The sequence below is a fragment of the Leopardus geoffroyi genome, chromosome C2, assembly GCF_018350155.1.
Source record: "Leopardus geoffroyi isolate Oge1 chromosome C2, O.geoffroyi_Oge1_pat1.0, whole genome shotgun sequence".
Lineage (NCBI taxonomy): Eukaryota > Metazoa > Chordata > Mammalia > Carnivora > Felidae > Leopardus > Leopardus geoffroyi.
Window position 1 is genome coordinate 82,340,028 of NC_059333.1, and position 21,925 is coordinate 82,361,952.

Sequence of the window (21,925 nt, forward strand, 5' to 3'; positions counted from 1 at the left end):
GTATGGAAACCAATTTGACAATAAATTTCATATATTGAAAAAAAAAAAGAGTGAAACATTCATATGAAACAGATCAAAGAAAATGACAGTTTTAGAAAATATTCTAAATTAGAAAAGAACATCTATTATTTGTTAAATAAGAACACACTATCTGGAAGTAAAACATTTGCCCAAATAACTTCTTTTAGAAGCAATAAAAAGAAGATATGATCAAACAGACAACTCAGTCAGCAACATGGAGGATAAACAGAGGCACATTTATGGAATTTTGTGAAGTCAGAAGAATTTAACAAAAAGATACATAAAATGTAAAGGAAGGCGGCAGATATGGAAGGTATATAATCAGAGTCTCTGCTATGAAAAATAAGAGCTCTCAAAGCATGAAGCAAAGATGTGAGAAGCAGTAACCAAAAGAAAAAATAGAAGAAACTCTTCAGATATGAAATGGAATCAGAGATCATGTTTCAGCAGGCTCACCATTTTCCTGGAAAAACTGATGCGGAGATATCAATTCCCTGATGTATTTTGGTAAAGATTTTGAACTTCCAGGAAATGGATCCTGCAAGCTTCCAAAGGATAAAACAAAGCAAAAGATTACTTTCCAAATAACTAAAATCACTCAGCCACAAATAAATGCTAAATGTATGGAACATTCATATATGATCCTGGTACCCACGCTCCAACGCAGCAATAACATATATCAGATTAGATAATACACGACCCTAGTACATGAATGTGTCATACATTTGTCATATATTATCATCATTTTAAAGACTGTGGATTCTATTCTAGGATTCTATACAGTCTTTAAAATGATAATCTAAATCAGAAGTTCTTATAGTGTGGTCCAGGGACTCCTGGGTATGCCTAAGATCCTTTGGGGCGGTTCATAAAGTCAGAGCTACTTTCATAACAATAGGACATTATTTGCCTTTCCACTCATTCTCTTACACATGTATACTAGAATTTTCCAGAGGTTGTTGTATGCCACATGATGTCAGAACAGATAGAATAAAGAAGCAGATAATGAGAATCCATCTGTCTTCTATTAAGCCAGATTTGAAAGAAATTTGTAAAAATGTAAACTAATGACACTCTCTAAGCTTTTAAAATTTTGAAATAGTTTTTTGCATAAAAATTTATTCATGTTAACATCAATGTTAACATTTATCGTTGTTATTTTAAAGTAATACAATAAACATTTTAAAGTTCTCAGCTTTAACTTAAAAAAAATTTTTTTAGTGTTTATTTTTGAGAGAGTGAAAGACAGAGCATGAATAGGGGAGGGGCAGAGAGGGAGATACAAAATCCGAATCCAGGCTCCAGGCTCCAAGCTGTCAGCACAGAGCCCGTCACGGGGCTCGAACTCACAAATCGTGAGATCATGACCTGAGCCGAAGTTGGACGCTTAACCAACAGAGCCGCCCAGGCACCCCAGTTTTCCTTTCTAATACAGTAAATACCGATAGAAATAATCTACATAGGGGCACCTGGGTGACTTTATGTTTAAATAAACATTTTTAAAAATTAAAAAAAAAAGAAATAATCCACATAAAAGCTTTTAAGAGTCCTCCATTATTTTTTATTTATTTATTTATAGGTGTTTTTTTTTAATGTTTATTTATTCTTGAGAGAGAGAGAGAGAGAGAGAGAGAGAGAGAGAGACACAGAGCATGAGCGGGGGAGGGGCAGAGAGAGGGGAGACACAGAATCCGAAGCAGGCTCCAGGGTCTGAGCTATCAGCACAGAGCCTGACATGGTGCTCAAACTCACAAGCCGTGAGATCATGACCTGAGCCGAAGTTGGACACTCAACCAACTGAGCCACTCAGGTGCCCCTGGAGTCCTCCATTATTTTTAAGAGTGCAAAGGGATCCTAAGATTAAAAATTTTGAGAATTGCTAATTGAGATCTCTTTTCTTAGACACAGAAACCACAATACAAAACTGTGTATATGTGGTCCAAATTAGAAAATAATACGAGTCTATGTGTGTAAAAAAGGCTTATTTTTTCTTTCAAATCATGGGGGGGGATAGTTAGAAAAACTTATGAAAGGGTAGTTAGAAAAACTAAATATACTAAACTTCTTGTCTTTAATAAGTTAAAGTAGAAATTGTTTTAATTTACAATGTTATGATAAGTACACTTTTAAGAATGTACAGTATGTTAAGTATCTAAATGTAAAATTCCTAAGATGATACTTATCATCCAACAAACTACAGAAATTCAAAGCACAGAAGACAGTTCATTCTGCAAAAGATGAAATAGAAAGGAAGCAAAGCAGAAGAAAATATAGGGGAAATTATAATAGTGTGAAATGAGTCTGTAAAGCCTAAGGTTTACAAAAATTGAAGCATGTGGGGGAATATTGAGGAATTTTGTGTCTCTGTTTTTATCATTAAGTCTGGAAGGCAAGTGTATCTTGGGGGAAATCAGGAAGAAATCTGGCTGCTTTGACAAAAAGAAATGAAGTGAACTAGGATTGCCTTTTCCAAAGCACGGCTGCTTATAGAAATATCACTATTTTTAACTTGATGAAGAGAAGAAGTAAAAACTAAGAATATGATGGATTTTGATTTGCATAGAAAAGGTCACAGTGAGTTAGAAGAAAACTAACAGAATCATACACCTATCTTTTTACGTTGTCTGTACAATTTTAGGGGGACTTTAAAATGACATCTGGAAAGGATTCTATGTAGGCAAAAATGTTCTAAAGGTTGGAAAAGAAGCCATGAAAAACATTGGAAAAAATTGAGATTACCCACTTTGAAGAAGAGAAGTCTGAACTTTGGTTACCCTGGGTCTCCTTATAGTAGCTCTAGTCAGGGGTCTTATTAAAGTCCATTGGACAGTGGTTGTTGTCTACACTGAAGTAGAAAGAGAAAAAGCAAGTTTAATCTGAGCCTGAAGATTTGGGTTGTATATACAGAGCTGCGTCTTTAGGCCCTTGAGACAATAAAACTACCTAGAATCTCACTGACTAAGAACAGCAGTGATACACCTGCACTTTTGTGAAATCCAGGCCAGAAGAGACCATCACAGCTGAAGGAATTTTCAGTGCATCTTTTGGGTAGCTCACATTTCCTACTCAGTTTCCCCAAAGACCCTTTTAGTACTCAGGTTTCCATTTTCCATTTTGTCTGCAGGCTGCAGGCTGGGCACTCACCCCTCACCCAAGTGATCTTCTACACAGGAGATGTGACCCCCGCAGCCACTCATCCACTCTTCACCGCCTGCCTCACCCCAGGAGGAAATCTGGGAGCCTGTTTTCAAAGGCACTTCCAGAAAACTAACCAAATAATGTTGTTGCAGAGTGACTCCTGCCAAAAATCATTGAACTGTCTCTCTAATCAAGAAAACCCATTTCTAACTCTCTGAAGCGCTACTAAGAATCAGGAATGGAGGGTTTGTCTCAAAGATGGCATCCACTAACACTGTAAGAGCAGCAAGGACTGTGGAATTATCGCCACCAAGACTGATCTGATGATCACTTTCACAAGGCAAGATGTTACTGGCAAGAAAGCAAGCAAGCCAGGTGTTATTGTTTCCTTTCTTCTTGACCCTGTGATAAGGGATGCTTCTATCCCTTAACCCTCTACTTCAAAATATTCAGATTAATTTACATATTTATACCTGGTGAAGAACTCAGGAGTGATGCTCATCAAACTTTTTTTTTTTAATTTTTTTTTTAATGTTTATTTCTTTTTCAGAGACAGAGACAGAGCATGAGTGGGGGAGGGGCAGAGAGAGAGGGAGACAGAATCTGAAGCAGGCTCCAGGCTCTGAGTTGTCAGCACAAAGCCCAACATGGGGCTCAAACCCACGAACTGGGGGATCATGACCTGAGCTGAAGTCAGACGTTCAACTGACTGAGCCACCTAGGCGCCCCTCATCAAATTTCTTAACACCCTGAAGCTGCCATTCTATACTTGGAGGCTGCCAGTGCCACCACCAGACGCTAGATGTCGCTAGTTGCCGCTTAGTGTCATTACCCCAGGCTAAAAACCCTCTATGGAGCACTCCTTTCGCCAAACTTGGGGTCATGGGCCACACCCTAACTGCGTGGACCTGAAGGAACAATTGTCTGATCACTTCTGCTTCCCTTTTAGCTTCTGCAATAAAAGGCAGGGTCCAAAGCTCACACAATAGCAATTCCACAAACTTAGGGTGGGGTTGAGATGCTGGGTCGGCAAAAAATGACAGAAGTCCACCCATTTGTCCTGTGTAATTTTGATTATAACTTACATAATGTCAACTTAATCATTAATTTCCCCGTTTCCCAGCTATATTTCTGTTTTAGGACTGTGTTTATTTGTGTTTTTTTGTGTTTTTTGTTTTTTGCAGTCAGTGTTGGTATGTATGTTGGTGTAAGATAGATAGTGCTACTGCTCTGCTGTTACTACCTCTATTATTATTAGCAAAAAACCAATCATCACTTATATAGAGACTTATAGTTAACAAAGTGCTTCTATAGAGATTTACAGAATATGAAGAAAATGTATTATTCTCAGTTGATACTCAGAATTACCAAGGTAAGCATAATTTTTCCCATTTACCTAGGAGGAAGGTGTGGTCTCTCTACAATTCTTCATCATCACACAAAGAAGGTAGAGCTGAAGCTTGAACTAAGTTTTCTGGTTACCTCTGCAGTGACCTGTCTACTACTTTCTACCATGCTGCTTACTTATTTCACTTAGGAATAGATGTTTGTATCCAGGAAAGATAACCTTCCTTACCAGAGAAAGTAATGCTTTTGCTTTAATCTCACACAGTTCTCTGGGTTTGTTTTATTCTGTTTTGTTCTAGGAAGACACATTTTGGCAGACAAAGCACTCAAGCTGGGCATTCTAGATGAAATGGTGAACTCAGACCCGGTTGAAGAAGCAATCAAATTCGCCCAGAGAATTTCTGGTAAGGAGATAATAATGAAAATAGCGCAAGTTTGGGAGCAAGCTAAACTTTCGTTTTAATAAGGAATTCCTTAAATATCTTATGGTACATCCATGCAATAGAATATGATACAACTTTAAAATGAATGACAAACTACGTATTGATTTGGTGTGAATGCTATGATTTAACCTACTCTTAAGTGAAAAGCGTCACTGTGAACAGTGGTTCACCATTTGTGCAAAAAGGAAAGGGGGATGGGACTGAATGTCTATATGGAGAGAATGTATATATGTAACTGTTCTTCTACATATAAGATATTTATGTAAAGATTCACAAGAAATGGTTCATGGTTGCCTCTGGGAATGGGGCTGGTCAGCCAGGGAAGCCATTGGAAGAAGACTTTTCATTGTTTACCGTTTAGTACCTTTTGATTTTGTTTTGAAATAATGAATTTTCTGTAAGAAATAATTAAAATGAAAACAAGCAAACATTTCAGCAACTAGAAACAAGCCTCTCTAATTTACCGCAATAAAACCGTAGTTTTGTCTCAGTGAGCTTGTATTTTCTTTCTGTCACTGCTTTCTCATTTTGTGGGTTCATGGCATCCCTTTAAAAGTTCTCTGGAGTGGCACTATTCCTTTTCAATTTATGGAGAGCAGCAGCAAGATGGAGAGGGTTAAAGAGTGCCAGAAAAAATAATTGGGAGCAGTGTTGGGTCACAGATAGAGCAGCATGTTCATCTTTCTGCTTGGTGGTAGGCAATGGCTCAGTGTCACTCAAAAGCATTCCTTTGAAAAAGTCATTCTTTTGTTGACCCCAGCAGGAACCAAACACTTCCCTGAAATAATCTTTCTTTTTGTGGCTCTAGCCAGTTGCTGTTTCAATGCAATAGGAAAAGCTTGAACTGGAGAGTCCAGGACCGTGGAGAGAAAATCCTGGTGACTCATAAAGAGAATCAGCAAGTCTTTGCCCAAAAGGGAATGAGTTTCCTGGTGTCTTTCTCTGCCTTCCAAACAGTCTTCACCAACTTTTCATCACTGATTTCATTGTGCCTCCTGGCAGAGCTTATAGTTTCGTTAGAAGTCACCCGGCTGACAACAAAGGCTATTTGCATTTGGAAATCCATTCGTGATTTTTTGGCTTGAGGCTTATGGTAGACCCATGTCTAACAGTTACACCTGTGGCTTTAGGTTGTAAAGAACTAGGTTTCCACAGGAAGTTCTTGTCCTTAACTGAATTCCCTAGATTGAGATTTGAGAGTTAAGTAACTAAAAGAGATAGATGAGGATCATGGTCTTTTTACAGTAAACTGTAAAATGGTCTGTTTTAATTTTTGTAATTTATTTAACTTTTAAAATAAATTTTAAATTAGAAAACTAAGCATTAAATTACTGTTTATAAAATTTATAAAATGGCCTTTTCAATCTCAGTAACATTGCACAGTTTTTCCACTTGGTGGCGTCCAAATATTGAGAAGGAACCGTGCTTTATTTTATTTTATTTTTCTTTATTCCTTCTTTTTTTAGGAATCATCTGTTTTAAAATTTAGCAATTCACCTGTTAACAGTAGGGAAATGGTTTGGGGCTTTGGGAAATTATGTATAACTATTTTAAATTATAATTATGAAAACTATACCGAAATATGTAACATTGTGGATAAAAATGTCCAAAATATAAATTTACATATATTCTATAATTATAGCTACATAGAGTATGAATATAGCCCCAAAAGTAAAGGAAATATGCAAAAATTACAATAATTTAATTTCTCTCAAAAAATTTCATAAGTAATCTTTGCTTCTGTGTTTATTTTTTCCAGCTTCATTGAGGTATACTTTACACACATTAAAACCTACCCATTTCAAGTATAGAGTTTGAAGAATTTTTGTAATTGTTTGTAGCTGTGTAACTACTATCACAATCAGTATATAATTCTATTACCCTAAAAAAAAAAAAAGTATTTTTATGCCTCTTTTCAGTAGATTCTCTTCCCTGCCCCCTGACCGCAGATAATCAATGACCTACTTTCTGTTACTATAGTTTTTGTTTTTAAGAATTTCATATAAAGTTGGAATCACAATATAGCATGTAGTCTGTCATGTCTGACTCCTTTCATGTAACATAATGTCTTTGGTATTCATCCAGGTTGTTTCATGTAATAATATTTCATTTTTTTAAATTACCTTGTAGCATTCATTCCATAGTATGGATGTCCCGCACATTGCTTATCCCATTTATTAGTTGATGGACATTTAGGTTGTTTTCACTTTGGACCTACACAAGTCTTTGTAGACATATTTACCTTTCTCTTGGGTAAATACCTAAGAATAACGCTACTGAGTTGTATAGTAAGTATATATTTGGTTCTTAAATGCTTTTTAAACTTGATGGGTAATGAAAAATTCACTAGTGAACTGGAAGATGCTAATTTTTGCCAAGCAAATTGGAAAAGAAAAATAATATGGTGAGATTGAGCTTAGACAAGCTCTTATTATACTGCTTGTAATACATCTCACCTAAAGGCAATTTGGCAGTTAGGTACTGAGACTTGCTCACATCTTTTGACTTAGTATTTCTATTCTTAGGAAGTTATCATAAAGAAATAATCACAGAAGTATACGAAGATTTGTGTACAGTGATACCCACTGAAGTTTATCATCGTAAAATACTGGAAACAACTCAAAAACCTAATTTAATTTTAGGGGATTAGTTACATAAAAGATGATAGATCTCAATGAAGCAAACTAATCAGCCATTAAAACTTCCATTTTTTAAGGAATTTGAAGAACTTGGGAAAATGCTTACATGTAATGCTAAGTAGAAAACAGCTAGGTAGGAAATTGCACAAATGTGTGTGTTTATGTCTTCATGTGCATATTTGCATGAGGAAATAAACCAAGAAATTTTTATCACTGGTTGTGATAGGTAATGAATTTTTATTGCTGGGTAGTAGGTAACGAAGACTTCTGATTTTTTTTTTTTAAAGGCTTATCTTTTCCTAATACCTGAGTCATTAAATTTACCCAGAGGAAAAATGGATGCCTGGCCAGTGTGGAGAAGATGCAGGAAGAGGTGCATTTCTCTGTAGAGAAATGAGCTCAGGACAGGAAGTCAGGAGACCTGGATGATATAGTCTCAATCTTCTATCGATCTTAGTAAATTAGCTTTTTGGGCTTTATCGATAAAAGGAAAAGATTCAATAAAATTAGCTGGTTTCAGATCCTGTTCTGAGACCTCCCAGGCTCCAATGGTTGAGCTCCAGTTTTTGGTTCTTGCTACAACCTGGGCAGCTCCACTGTGTGTCTTTTGGGGATTAAGGCTTAGAATCCCATGGAAAACTCTGGGAATTTTACTATTTGTTGCTGTTTTTAGAATGAGTTCCACTGTTTGGAAGCCTATGATTCCTTGCTGCTGCTGTAATAGGTAAATGCCAGAGATACAAGGTAGAGAAATAGTGCAAATTAACAAAGGACTACTTGAAAGAATTGTATGTACATTTGCCATTCATTATCTTACAAAATGCATAGCTTAGAGAGGCTTATTTATTTTGCCTTTCACTTTCATTTGAGGTCTTGTGTTTTTCCTTTCTTTTTGTTCCAGGCTTTCCCCTCCTCCTCCTCCTCCTCCTCCTCTTCTTTTTCTTCTTTTGGGTCTTTGTTTGCTTTTAAATATAGCTATTAGTATGTTGTTATTTGCCAGAACAAAAATGGTGGATTGACTTGAAAGAGAAGCTCCACAAAAATCTTTTATAAACATATATTTATATTTTATAATAGGTATTTGTGAGTATGAGAAAAACCACTGAAGTGTAAACTTTAAAATGGTGACTTTTATGGTATGTGATTTATACCTCAATTTTTAAAATACATGTGAAATGATTGAGTTCTCCTTTCCCATTTGTAAAACTATTTCACTAATACAGCTTATTCCCACTCCATCCTGGCAACTCACACCCCACGCTCCCACCCTCACCCCACCCCCACTTCCCCTGGTGAAAGGTTGATTTAAAAATAATAACATGGAAACCATTAAGGAATTTCTTTAGTTTCAATTTCCAATGGTCAACGTTACAATCAGCAGTTTGGAACAAGTTATGGGTGGGAGGGGAATATAGGAGGTTAGCATATATCTAAAAATATGATTTGGGAAGTAGCTGCAAATTTCTCTGCAAACTTAACATGCATCCTGGAGAGTTGACTGTGAAAGTTAATTAGCTTCAGGCATCTTAATGCTCTTGTTATATGAAGCTTCTCAGACTACTGCAGTGCAGTGCAATGGATTTAGCAGAGCAATTCCAAATTACTTGGCCAAACCAGATTGCTTTGCTAAACTGGGGAAGAGAGGGTCCTGTAAAATGCTATTTATTTGCACTTGCATTTGGCCAACAGCCTGCTTATTTCCAGACTAAGAATTCCCTGTTCCCATGTGCATGCTTCTGGTGTGAAGCTGAAAGTGTGTGCTGTTATTCAAAGATGAGCACAGGGGACATCCAGCTGGGGGCCTCAACCCAGGAACCTAATGCTGTTTTTGTCCCTGTAATGAATCCTGGTTCTGTTACTGTTACTGCACCGTGTTAGCCATTTTTAGCGATTCTAATTCTGCCTAAAGACTTTGGTCTGTTTATTCATTTCAATTTTGTGACTTTAAACAAATCTTACCTGGTTTCATCGCCTTTTCTCCATTTTATCTTCTGCTTTTTGTAATTTTTTTTGCTCTCTGTGAACATTTATATACACATGTCTCACAAGAGCAGAGTGACCCTGCCTCACATAGACGGCTGAAGCACATGTCTAAATGGAGCTTCCTTTTTCTGTGATACCTAAGTTCTGAGGGTGACCTCCTGTAAGACTGGAAAAGTGCAGTGGTTCTGTCTGTCCTTTGCAGAGCTTCTGTGACAAACACAGCTTACTGTTTGTCAGAATTGGAGGAGTCAGTCTTTTATGTCTTAGGTAACCATTTCCGTAAATTGCATGTTGTGTCTCTCTTTAAACTAGGCGGAGAATATCTTTCTGTCAGTTTCCCGGAAAGAAAAGAGGGAAAATAATCACTTCTTTATTTTTCCTTTAGGAGGGTGATTTGCTTTTTTTTTTTTTTTTTTTTTTTTTTTAAATCACAACTTGAATATTCTTCTGCCTTAGAATACCTCAAAGAATTAAGGGAAAAAATGTGAATGGGTCAAGGAAATAATTATAAGCATATTTGAATCACTAATTAGTTCCTCCCCTCCCATTTTCCTGGGCAGCAAATGCTGGTGCTGTCCTGCCCATACTTGCCTCTCTTACTATGTAGGCACAGCTGAGTGAGTTTAAAACGACCAGGATTTTCAAACAACCAGGTGTACAGAAACACACACTGAAAACACCACACCTGTAGACCCAAAGGGGAAATTCTGAAGATATTTTGTTCTAATAGAAAAAATTTGTAAGATAATAGCTTCCTTTATAGTTACAGCAGGAAAGAGAGAGGAAATTGAGCAGGGAAAAAGCATCCATATTTGCACTCTGATCCAAAACTCTCCAGTGGATGTGCTCAGCTTGGCCCTAGACTGGTCTGGACGAGTGCCATGGTAGTTCCCAGAATGCCCATCTGCAGCCTGAGAGATTCTGAGTATCCCCAGGATAACAGCATTATGCTGATCAGCAATAATTACTGCAGTAATTACTGCACACCACTAAGCAGGCTTTTCTTTTTTCTTCTCTCTCCCTCTTTTTTCTTTCTTTCCTTTTCAGTTTCTGGCCTGGGGCAAAGTTTGCCAGGAGCTGCAGCCATCTTGGATACGCAGTGGCTGACCTAATGCTCTACTCCTGGACTTTCCAGAGGCTACACCTCAAAATCAAGTGTTGAATTTTTAAAAATATTCATGTGTAGGCCCCACCCTTAAATATTCTTTTTTTTTTTCAAAAAATTTTTAATGTTTATTTATTTTTTGAGAGAGAGATAGAATGTGAGCAGGGGAGGGACAGAGAGAGAGGGAGACACAGAATCCGAAGCAGGCTCCAAGTTCTGAGCTGTCGGCACAGAGCCTGATGTGGGGCTCGAACTCATGAACTGTGAGATCGTGACCTGAGCTGAAGTCGGATGCTTAACTGACTGAGCCACCCAGGCACCCCCCACCCTTAAATATTCTTAACTGAGCCTGCAGTGGGGCATGGGCATCTGAACTTCTTAAATTTCTTGGATAACTCTGATGAGTACTATGGTGTTGGAGTTAGTCCTAATGAGACGGAAACACTGGTAGGGTCACAAGGACAGAGATCCAGCGCTCAGACTATGTAGGTACAGCTAAGTGAATTTAAAATTACCAAGACTTTAAAACTACCAAGTGTATAAGAAACACACTCTGAAAATATCGTACCTGTCCCTGGCACAGACTGCCCCAGCTGCCCGTTTGTGCTATAACACTGACAGCTCAGCCCCCTTTCCTCCTCCACTTGTCCTCCACATACTTGGCCCTTCTCCCTCCTGTCCCCACTGACCGTTCCTGTCTTCCTTTTGGGCCATCGGGAATTAAATCAACTGTAGGCCCTGGAAAGGTCTCCATCCTTCTCTGCTAAGCTTGCCTTCCTATAAGTTGAGGATCAGGCTAATACATTGCATAATTGAGCAAATAATTGGAAACCTGTTGGGTAGAGTTCATGTCCTTCCAACAATAGCAGGGCAAACAGGGACCATATGCTATCCACTGTCTTCCCCTCCTTTCCTGAATCCTGTTATTAACATCATATGGGAAAGCATTAATTTAAAAATCCATTATTTTCAATTCTACTTAGTAATCATGCATTAAAGAAGTATTGTTGCCTCCTAGGTTAAAAAAATTTTTTTGAGATTATACAATGCCTCACAGATAAATTTACATGCGTACATGGTTAAATCCAAACCTTACTCACTCTCCCCTGCACACATAATAACACACCAATGCCAGACAGGTTCACGTTCATATACCTTTTTATGGTGAAACTGCTTTATAAGGCCTGGTAGGTTTTCTGTCTAATTAACTGAAGTGTACCTTCTTGATATAATGGTGTATCCTTGAAGAGTTGGTAGCACTTTTTAAAAAAAAGTCTCTGGTATAGTGGTTTAGACAACAGTTTTCGTAATATGTTACACGTTTATTCTTTTTATTTTAAGATCTGATAATGTGTTTCTTATAATGCAGTTGACAAGAGAGTTTATTATATTGCAGGTGACAAGAGAATTTGGTTATTTCTGTGACATACATCTTAAAATTATGACTGATAACATTATAACAGGACATAACAGGTTTTTAGGAATTTTATGTAAGTATATTCTAATATATAACATATAATGTAATGTTTTAATACACATTTATTCTTTTATGCAAACTTTAGAATCATTCTGTTGAGTTTTTTTAATTTTTTTTTTTAGCATTTATTCATTTTTGAGAGGCAGAGAGAGACAGAGTGTGAGTGGGGGAGGGGCAGGGAGAGGGGGAGACACGGAATCCAAAGCAGGCTCCAGGCACTGAGCTGTGAGCACAGAGCCTGACTCGGGGCTCGAACTCACAGAGAGATCATGACCTGAGTTGAAGTCGGATGCTTAACCAACTGAGCCACTCAGGCGCCCCAAATTATTTTTATTTTTATTAATATTATTATTAAGTAGGCGCCATGACCCCTGTGGGGCTCAGACTTACGATCCTGAGAGCAAGAGTTACATGCTCTACTGGCTAGCTAGCCAGGTGCCCCCGTTGAGTTATTATTTTTTTTAATACAGAACCACAAGGGTTCTAATGAGAAATTCATATATAATATATATGGAAAATATTTATATTTTCATGCTATTAAATGTTTATATCCAGAAACATGAGTCTGTCTTTATTAAGGTCTTATTATATGTTCTTCAATAAAATGGTATAGTTACATTCTTAAAGGTCTTGTATATTTCTTGATAAATTCATTTCTAGGCATTTTTAAAAACAGCTTTAGTGATGCATAATTCACTTTATAGAGTTGCACAACCATCACCATGTATCAGTTTTAGGACTTGTCTTTACCCCCAAAATTTCCCTCAAGTCTTTTTGCAGCTTACCCCCCTCCTACCCCTGGCCTTAGGCAACCACTGATCTTTCTGTCTCTATAGATTTGCCTTTTTGGACATTTACTGTGAATGGCATCATGTGATATGTAATTTTTTGTATCTGGCTTCCTTCAGTTTGCATAATGTTTTGAGGCTCATTTGAATTGTAGCATGTATCAGTAGTTTGCTGATAGTGTTTTGATTGCTGAATAGTATTCTAATGTATAGCTATACCACATCATTTTTTTATCCATTCATCAGTTGATGAGCTATTATGAATAATACTATTTTGGACATTTATATACAAGTTTTATGTGGAAATATGTTTTCATTTTTCTTAGGTAGATTCCTAGGAGTGAAGTTGCTCAGTTGAACAATAAGCTTATCTTTTTAAAAAATTACGAGACTTTTTAAAGTAGGTATACTGTTGTAGATTTTCACAAGTAATGTCTGAGGATTTCAGTTACTCCACATCATCACCAACATTTGGTAGTGATGTCTTTTTGATAGTAGTCATTCTAGTGGGTCTATATTAGTTCTCTCTAGCTACATAACACATTACCCCCAAATGTAACTGCTTAAAATCAAACATTTATTATTTGGCAGTTTCTGTGGGTCAGGAATGTAGATGTGGTTAGCTTGGTCCTCTGGTTTAGGGTTTCACAAAAGATTGCATTCAAGGTATTGCCTCTGGTTCTTTTCACCTCAAGGCTTGAATGGGGGAGAATCTGCTTCCAAATTCATTCAAGTAGTTGTTAGTAAGATTCAGTCCCATAGGGTGTGTTGGCCCTGTTCCTCGTTGGCTGTTGGCTGAAGGTCTCCTTCAGTTCTTTGCCACATGAGCTTCCCCAAAGGGCAGTTCACATATGGCAGCTGGCTTCCATTAGAATGAACAGGTGAGAGAGCAAGAGAGGGTGAACGAGACTGAAGCCAGTCTTTTTGTAACTTAATCTCAAAAATGACATTACTTAGAGACTACCTACCACATTCACTATGGTTTGTTTGTTTTTTATCACTGTGGTTTGAATTTGCATTTCCTTATTGACTGATGATATTGAATACCTCTTCACATATGTATTAGCCATTCATATATCCTCTTTGGTGAAATATCCCTCAAAATTTTGCCCATTTAGAAAATTGAGTTGTTTGCCTTCTTACTATTGAGAGACAAGAATTCTTTAAATACTCTGGATACAAATACTTCATTAGATATTTGATTTGTAAATCATGCTAGTCTTCTGTTGATAACAATTACTGCAAGTTTCGCAGTTTAAACACCAATTTTTATTATCTTACAGATCTATAGGTCAGAAGTGTGGTGGGAGGTTTTCACTGGCCTAAAATCCAGTGTCTGCAGTTGTACTCCTTTCTGGAAGCTTTAGGGGAAAATCTGTTTCCTGCTCAGTCAGGTTGTTGGCACAATTCAGTGTCTTGTGTTATAGGACCAACATCTCCAAGTTCTTGCTGGTTGTAAGTTGAAATGAATGGCTTAGAGGCCACTGAGTTCCCTGATTCTTGGCCTCTTACCTCCACCTTCAAAGCCACTTCATCACCAACAGGTCAAACCTTCCCCATGCTGTGTCTCTCTTACCTTTCCTCCTCACCAGTGTCTCTCTCCACATAGCTGGGAAAGGGTCTCCTCTTTTAAGGACTCATGTGATTAGGTTGGGAACATCTAGACAATAAAGGATACTCTCCACATCTCAAGTTCTTTAACATTCATCATATCTGTAGAGTCCCTTTGCCATGTAAGGTTACATACCCATAGGTTCTAGGGATTAGGAAGTAGACATGGGGAGGGGGGCATTACTCTGCCTGCCATACAAATATTTTCTCCCAGTCTATGGCTTATCATTTCTTTTTCTTTTTCTTTTTTAATGTTTATTTATTTTTGAGACAGAGAGAGACAGAGAATAAGCGGAGGAGGGTAGAGAGAGAGGGAGACCCAGAATCCGAAGCAGGCTCCAGGCTCTGAGCTGTCGGCACAGAGCCCGATGCAGGACTCGAACTTACAAGCTGTGAGATCATGACCTGAGCCCAAGTCGGATGCTCAACCGACCGAGCCACCCAAGCGCCCCAATCATTTCTTTTTCTTTATGGTGTTCTTTGAAGTGCAATGTCTTTAATTTTGATGAAGTTCAGTTTATTGATTTTTTTCTTTCATGGATTATGCTAAGAATACTTTGCCTAACCCGAGGTCCTGAAGCTTTTCTGTTTTCTTCTAGGAATTTTTATAGTTTTAGCTCTTCAATGTAGATTTATGATCCACTGTGAGTTAATTTTTGTATATGGTTCTAGGTAAGGATCCATTTTTTTTTTTTTTTTTTTTTGCATGTAGCTATCCAGTTATTTCAGCACCATTTATCGAAAAAACTCTCCTTACTTCACTTGAATTGTTTTGGCACCTGTGTTGAAAATCAGTTGGCTCTCATTGTCAGGATTAAATTTTGAACACTCAGTTCTCTTCCACTGATTTGTACATCTCTCCTTGCACCAATATAGCACTGCCTTCTTTTCTAGGTGTTTTTAAATTTTTGTTACTGTTAGGAACAGAGTTAAGATTATTTTGGATTTAAAATATTCTTAACTCAGAAATATTTTCCTGAAACCTACGGAGAGTTTAATATTTCATCTACTATAACACTGTCTCGGTTTTGGAACAGAAGGAAAATGCAATTTTTATGCCGAAATTAGGTAACTTGAAAATTACTTTGAATCTGTTGAATTCTATCTTGCAGGACTAAGGTGCAAAGATAACAGATATTTTGATATTAGTGTTACGTTAAGTATTTTGATGAATAGCATTTAATTTTGTATTTGAATAGGTTATATTATTGTTATTATTGTTATTATTTGCTCATATTCCTTTGGTACAAGTAACATTTCCAAAGATGTGATTATGTTTCTTATTTCTGGAAGGTCAATCTCTAGAATCCCGTAGACTCTGCAACAAGCCAATTCAGAGCTTGCCCAACATGGACGAAATTTTCAGTGAAGCCCTTTTGAAGATGCGGAAGCAGCATCCTGGGTGCCTTTCTCAGGAGACTTGTGTCCGTGCAGTCCAGGCTGCTGTACAGTATCCCTATGAGGTGGGCATCAAGAAGGAAGAGGAGCTGTTTATGTACCTTCAGAAATCAGGGCAGGCTCAAGCCCTGCAATATGTTTTCTTTGCTGAGAGGAAGGCAAATAAGTGGTCAGCTCCCTCTGGAGCATCCTGGAAAACAGCGTCAGCGCGGCCCATCTCCTCAGTTGGTGTTGTCGGTAAGAACGTAGTGTGGTTAAAGTCATTTTCCAAATCTGCACATATAAAGTGATACCATTTGCTTAGGGCCACTGGGTATCAGACTCTATGCTAAACATGTTACTTGTGTAGCTAACTTATGTTGCACCCCAGCCCATGAATTATCTTCATTTTACATGTAAGGCCTAGAGACACCAACCTTCTCAACAGTAAGCTAAACACAGGCGGTGTAAGGGTCTACATTCGGTCTGTCTGACTCCAGACTCTGGACATTTTTTACTCATCCCCTCCTCTTCCCTGCATGAATCTCTCACTCCTGGGTTTCCCAACAATGGTTATTACTTGTGCCACATTTCAAGGTATGGTCTATCACTCTTATAGCTAGGTATTTGGAATGAAGGCTCTGCCTTTCTGGTCCCTGGATCCATTCACTTCTCATCATTCAACATCACTCTCCTCAAATCTCTCTGCACCCTGAAACAGTGACCTTAATTTTTCCCTCAGCGATTTTCCCAAACAAAACGTCTTCTTTCCTCAGAAGCTAGCCCTCTGATTAGCTTCTTTGTGCCACTTTCCTAATCTTCCTTTGCTCTTAGTCTTGACCCAAGAATGGTCTTTGGTGGATTTTATTTTTTTTTTTTTTAAATATAATTTATTGTCAAGTTAGCTAGCATACAGTGTATACAGTGTGCTCTTGGCTTCGGGAGTAGATTCCCATGATTGATCGCTTATATACAACACCAGAGCTCATCCCAGCAAATGCTTCATCCCTCAATGCCCATCATCCATTTTCCCCTCTCTCCTGCACCGCCCCCATCAACCCTCAGTTTGTTCTCTGTATTTAAGAGTCTTATATGGTTTGCCTCCCTCTCTCTTTGAAACTATTTTTTCCCCTTCCCGTCCCCCATGGTCTGTTAAGGTTCTCAAATTCCACATATGAGTGAAAACATAGGATATCTGTCTTTCTCTGACTGACTTATCTCACTTAACATAATACCCTCGAGTTTCATCCACCTTATTGCAAATGGCAAGATTTCATTCTTTCTTATTGCCAAGTAGTATTCCATGATATATATAAACCACATCTTCTTTATCCATTCATCAGTTGACGGACATTTGGGCTCTTTCCATAATTTGGCTATTGTTGAAAGTGCTGCTACAAACAGTGGGGTACATGTGTCCCTATGAATCAATACTTCTATATCCTTTGGATAAACTTCTAGTAGTGCTATTTCTGGGTCATAGGGTAATTCTATTTTTAATTTTTTGAGGAACCTCCACACTGTTTTCCAGAGTGCTGCACCAGTTTGCATTCCCACCAACAGTGTAAGAGGCTTCCTGTTTCTCCACATCCTCGCCAACATCTCTTGTTGCCTGAGTTGTTAATTTTAGCTACTCTAACTGGTGTGAGGTAGTGTTGCAAGGTGGTTTTGATTTGTATTTCCCTGATGATGAGCGATGTTGAGCATCTTTTCATGTGTCTGTTGGCCATCTGGATGTCTTCTTTGGGGAAGTGTCTCTTCATGTCTTCTGCCCATTTCTTCACTGGATTATTTGTTTTTTCAGGTGTTGAGTTTGGTAAGTTCTTTATAGATTTTGGATACTAACCCTTTATCCAATATGTCATTTGCAAATACCTTTTCCTATTCCATCACAAAAATTAACTGTTGGGACTTCATCAAGATAAAAAGCTTCTGCACTGCAAAGGAAACAACCAACTAAAAGGCAACTGATGGAATAGGAGAAGATATTTGCAAATGACATATTGGATAAAGGGTCTCTGGTGGATTTTAAACCCCCGGAAATGGTAAGCAAAATGTTATATGTGTCAGCTTATGTACAGTCTTCTGGGGGAGGAAGTCCATAGTTTCCTGAAAGTGTCAGCTTTCTTAACCCTCACCCAGCTGTCCAGCACCAACCCAGTTTGGAGGAAAAGAGCCCGCTCAACATCTTCTTGGCCTATTGTATCAGTCACGCTGTGCTCCTTCCAGTCTGGACTCTGCTCACTTTTGACTTTTTTTAATGCTTATTTATTTATTTATTTTGAGAAAGAGAGCAAGAAGCACATGTTCACAGTAGGGGAGGGGCAGAGAGAGAGGGAGAGAGAGAATCCCAAGCAGGCTCCGTGCTGTCAGCACAGGACCTAACATGGGACTCAATCCCATGAACCATAAGATCCTGACCTGGGCTGAAATCAACAGTTGGACACTTAACTGACTGAGCTACCCAGACACCCCCCAGTTACAGTTTTTAAACAAGGTGGATAGAGAGAGTGAGACAGAGAACTATGAATGTTCCTTTTTTTTGTGCTTTTTCAGCAGCACCAATATTTATTCCTAGTTGAAGTGCACTTAACCTGTTTCTTCTTCTCTATATTCCTTCACGCCAAGAATAATTAATGCAATACAATTGCAAAGGTGAAATATATCAGTATTGCGTTGGTCAATCATTGTTTGAGAGTTTCCCTAGTTCCTTGTTGTGAGCCTTTATAAAAAGATTCTAAATTCATGTCTGACATGAAATGTCTAAAAGTCTGAAGTTGTTTTGCTTCTGTTTTTGGTTTTGAGTTTGTTTATTTATTTTCAGTCAGAGAGAGGGGGAAAGAGCTGGGGAAGGGCAGAGAGAGAGGGAGAGAGAGAATCCTAAGCAGGCTCTGCGCTATGAGTGGAGAGCCCAATGCAGGGCGCAATCTCACAGTTTGTGAGATCATGATTTGAGCTCAGTCTCACAAACTGTGAGATCATGATTTGAGCCAAAATAAAGAGTTGAGCGCTTAACTGACTGAGCCACCTAGGTGCCCCTGAAGTTGTTTTTTTTAAGTGTACCCCATATTGTTCAGAAAAATATTTGTAAAAGCATTTAAGGGGCACTTGCGTGGCTCAGTTGGTTGAATGTCTGACTTCGGCTGTGCTCCTGCTCAACAGTTTGTGAATTCAAGCCCCATGTTGGACTCTCTGCTGAAAGCTCAGAGCCAAGAGCCTGTTTCAGATTCTGTGTCTCCCTCTCTTTCTACCTCTCACCTGCTTGCACTCTCTCTCTCTCTCTCTCTCTCAAAAATAAATAAACATTAAAAAATTTTTTGAAGAAAAAGCATTTAAAATACATAGATGATAACTTGGATACAAATAAAGTGAGAGTTTGGTCATCTCCCCCTTCTTCATGTGTGTCCCCATGCTGCCCTGTACTTGTTCATTGTGATTCAGCCTCCCACTGTACCCAGTGCCCTCTGGAACGCTCCTACAGCCTCTTCTGCTTCACTAATGACTCCTTGTCTGTCTCCTGCCTGAAACCTTGCTTACTCTGGGCACCCCTCTCAGGAGAATGCTACTGCATCTTTCACGGCCCAGGAGCCCCAGTGGCACTTCCCAATTCCCTTCTCAGACCATTATCTCTTTCAAGACACTCCTCTGTAGCTCTGCCATCTGCTCTTATCGTTCTGTCCCTCCTCATTACTGTATTGCGCCCCCCACCCCCACCTCCACTTGGCTGAAAATTCTGGTACCTGGCTCACAGTTATCCACTTTCTCCCCAATCCAGCTGCCATCCTGATTGTCTTCATCATCTGTGTGGACAATGCATCCAGTCCTGTTCCTTCCAGGTGCCTTTGCCTCCTCAGATCCAGTAATGTTCATATACTTCAATTCCATGACCCCTACTCATGCCTTTACCATGGGTCTTGTCTTTACCCTGAATATTCCTCCACCTCTGAAATTCCAAATCCAACCTTTACCCCACAACCTTGTATCTTCCCACATCTTTTAGTTGGTTATTCCAACTGCATCCATTACTTGATCAGCTCCCCTTATCTTGACTTTCTTGTCCATTCAGATTTCATTTCCAGGGTCATCATGTCAGCCACACTCTTGTCAGTGACTTCAAACACTCCATGACTTACCGCCCTTTCACTCTGCCCTCTGGCAAAACCCCAACTGTGTACTTCCACGAGCCCATTTCCAGGCTTCTCAGAACAGGGCTGGGCGCTCTCAAAGCCATCAAAAGGGGAGGAGACTGCAGTGGACTAGAACTGCAGAACCAGTAGTGAAAGCAGCCCTTATTCTTTATTTACTTCTGTCAAAAGAAGAGGTTCTTGACCAGATTTAATTCCATGGCAGTTAAAGACAATAGGTTGTTAGGGAAGCAGGACTCCTTGCTCCTGTCTATATGTGTTTAATGAGGAAAAATTAGGAAACTAAAGTCAATATCAATATAATATGTACCTTTGAAAAGGTAATTCCCAACAGTGAAAAGCTTGGCTTTTCAGCCCTTTGTTTGTGAGATCTTGGAGACACAAGTTTGTGAAAAGAAAAATTAGGAGCTAAGAACTTTTTAAAGAGAAATACATATTGTGTTTTCATGTATGTTTTGGTTTCAGTGATTAAATGATCTGTGTCAGTTTATCATCGAGCTAAAGAGAATCTAAAATTATGGCTAGGACACTTACAAAAAGCATTTATGGTTTGGATTATGAGTGGATTTGTAGCCAAAGGTCATTTAGCAGATCTCTAAGAGATGAGCTCTGAAGAACTGAACTCTATTGGGGCACCTGGGTGGCTCAATTGGTTAAGCATCCGACTTTGGATTAGGCCATGATCTTCTGGTGTGTGAGTTGGGCTCTGCACTGATGGCTTGGAGCCTGGAGCCTGCTTCCGATTCTCTGTCTCCTTCTCTCTCTCTGCCCCTCCCCCACTCAGGTGCTCACTCTCTCTCCCTCACAAATAAATAAACAAAACATTAGAAAAAAAAAGAACTATACCTTCAGAAGTTGCCTTTCCTTCCCTGCTCTGTTGTCAGTTCTGAGATATCACTTACCTTACGCTACACTTTACAAATTGCTTTCACGCTACGTCTTGTTAGTCCCTGTTGTCTCTGTGAGATTATAATTTCTATAATGGTAGAAATGTGATGTGGAGCTTGAGACTGACAGCCAGGAGGCCAGGGTTTTGAACGCCATGCTCTACCTCCTATTTACCCAGGCTAAAGTTTAGGATACAAGTTGCCATAGCAGTGAGAGCTATCCAGCCTTCTTGCTACTGAGTGAAATGCAGATGTTTATTAATTTTGGAAAACTAAACGTTTTCAAATAATGTAATATATTTGTTATATTAAGTAAGTTAATACAATTTGAAAATTAAGTATATCCCAGAGAAACAATGATTTCTGATGACTGATAGCATTCTGTATTCAAAACCAATCCCAAAGCTGGTCAGTGGGTTTCATCCACAATGGGTTTCATCAACAAAATGGTTTCATCCACAATGGGTTGGTTAGGTAACAGATAACCTGCTGCTGTAATAGATAATACTGGTTTAACACAATAAAGATTTATTTCCTGCTTGCTCCATATGGTCATCTAAGACCAGTTTTTTTGTTTTGTTTTGTTTTCTGTTGTTGTTGTTGTTGTTGTTGTTGTTGTTTTTTTTCCAACTAATGGCTCTGCCATTCTCCTTTGGAGAGAGTCAGTAAACTTTTTTTGTTAAGGGCCAGATAATAAATATTTTAGGCTTTCTGGGCCATATCATCTCTTTAACAACTGCTCAACTCTGCACACAAAAACAGCCATAGATAATATGGAGTCAAATTAGTGTGGTTGTGTTCCAATAAAACTTTATTTATGGGACTGAAATTTGAATTTGATATAATTCGCATGTGTCAGAAAATATTATTCTTTTATGTTGTTGTTGTTTTCAACTATTTGAAATGCAAAGCCATTCTTAGCTCACCGGCAGTACTAAAATAGGCAGTGGGATGGATTTGGCCC

The 21,925-nt window shown here is 38.5% G+C and overlaps 1 protein-coding gene across 1 annotated transcript in view; it reads left to right on the forward strand.

Moving 5' to 3' along the window:
• Nucleotides 1-21,925, forward strand: part of EHHADH (enoyl-CoA hydratase and 3-hydroxyacyl CoA dehydrogenase) — a 47,674-nt gene that overhangs the window by 21,318 nt on the left and 4,431 nt on the right. The window contains exons 5-6 of the mRNA XM_045502710.1: nucleotides 4,806-4,910; nucleotides 15,846-16,187. Of these exons, the coding sequence (XP_045358666.1) occupies nucleotides 4,806-4,910; nucleotides 15,846-16,187 (447 nt within the window). The remainder of the gene's footprint in view (nucleotides 1-4,805; nucleotides 4,911-15,845; nucleotides 16,188-21,925) is intronic.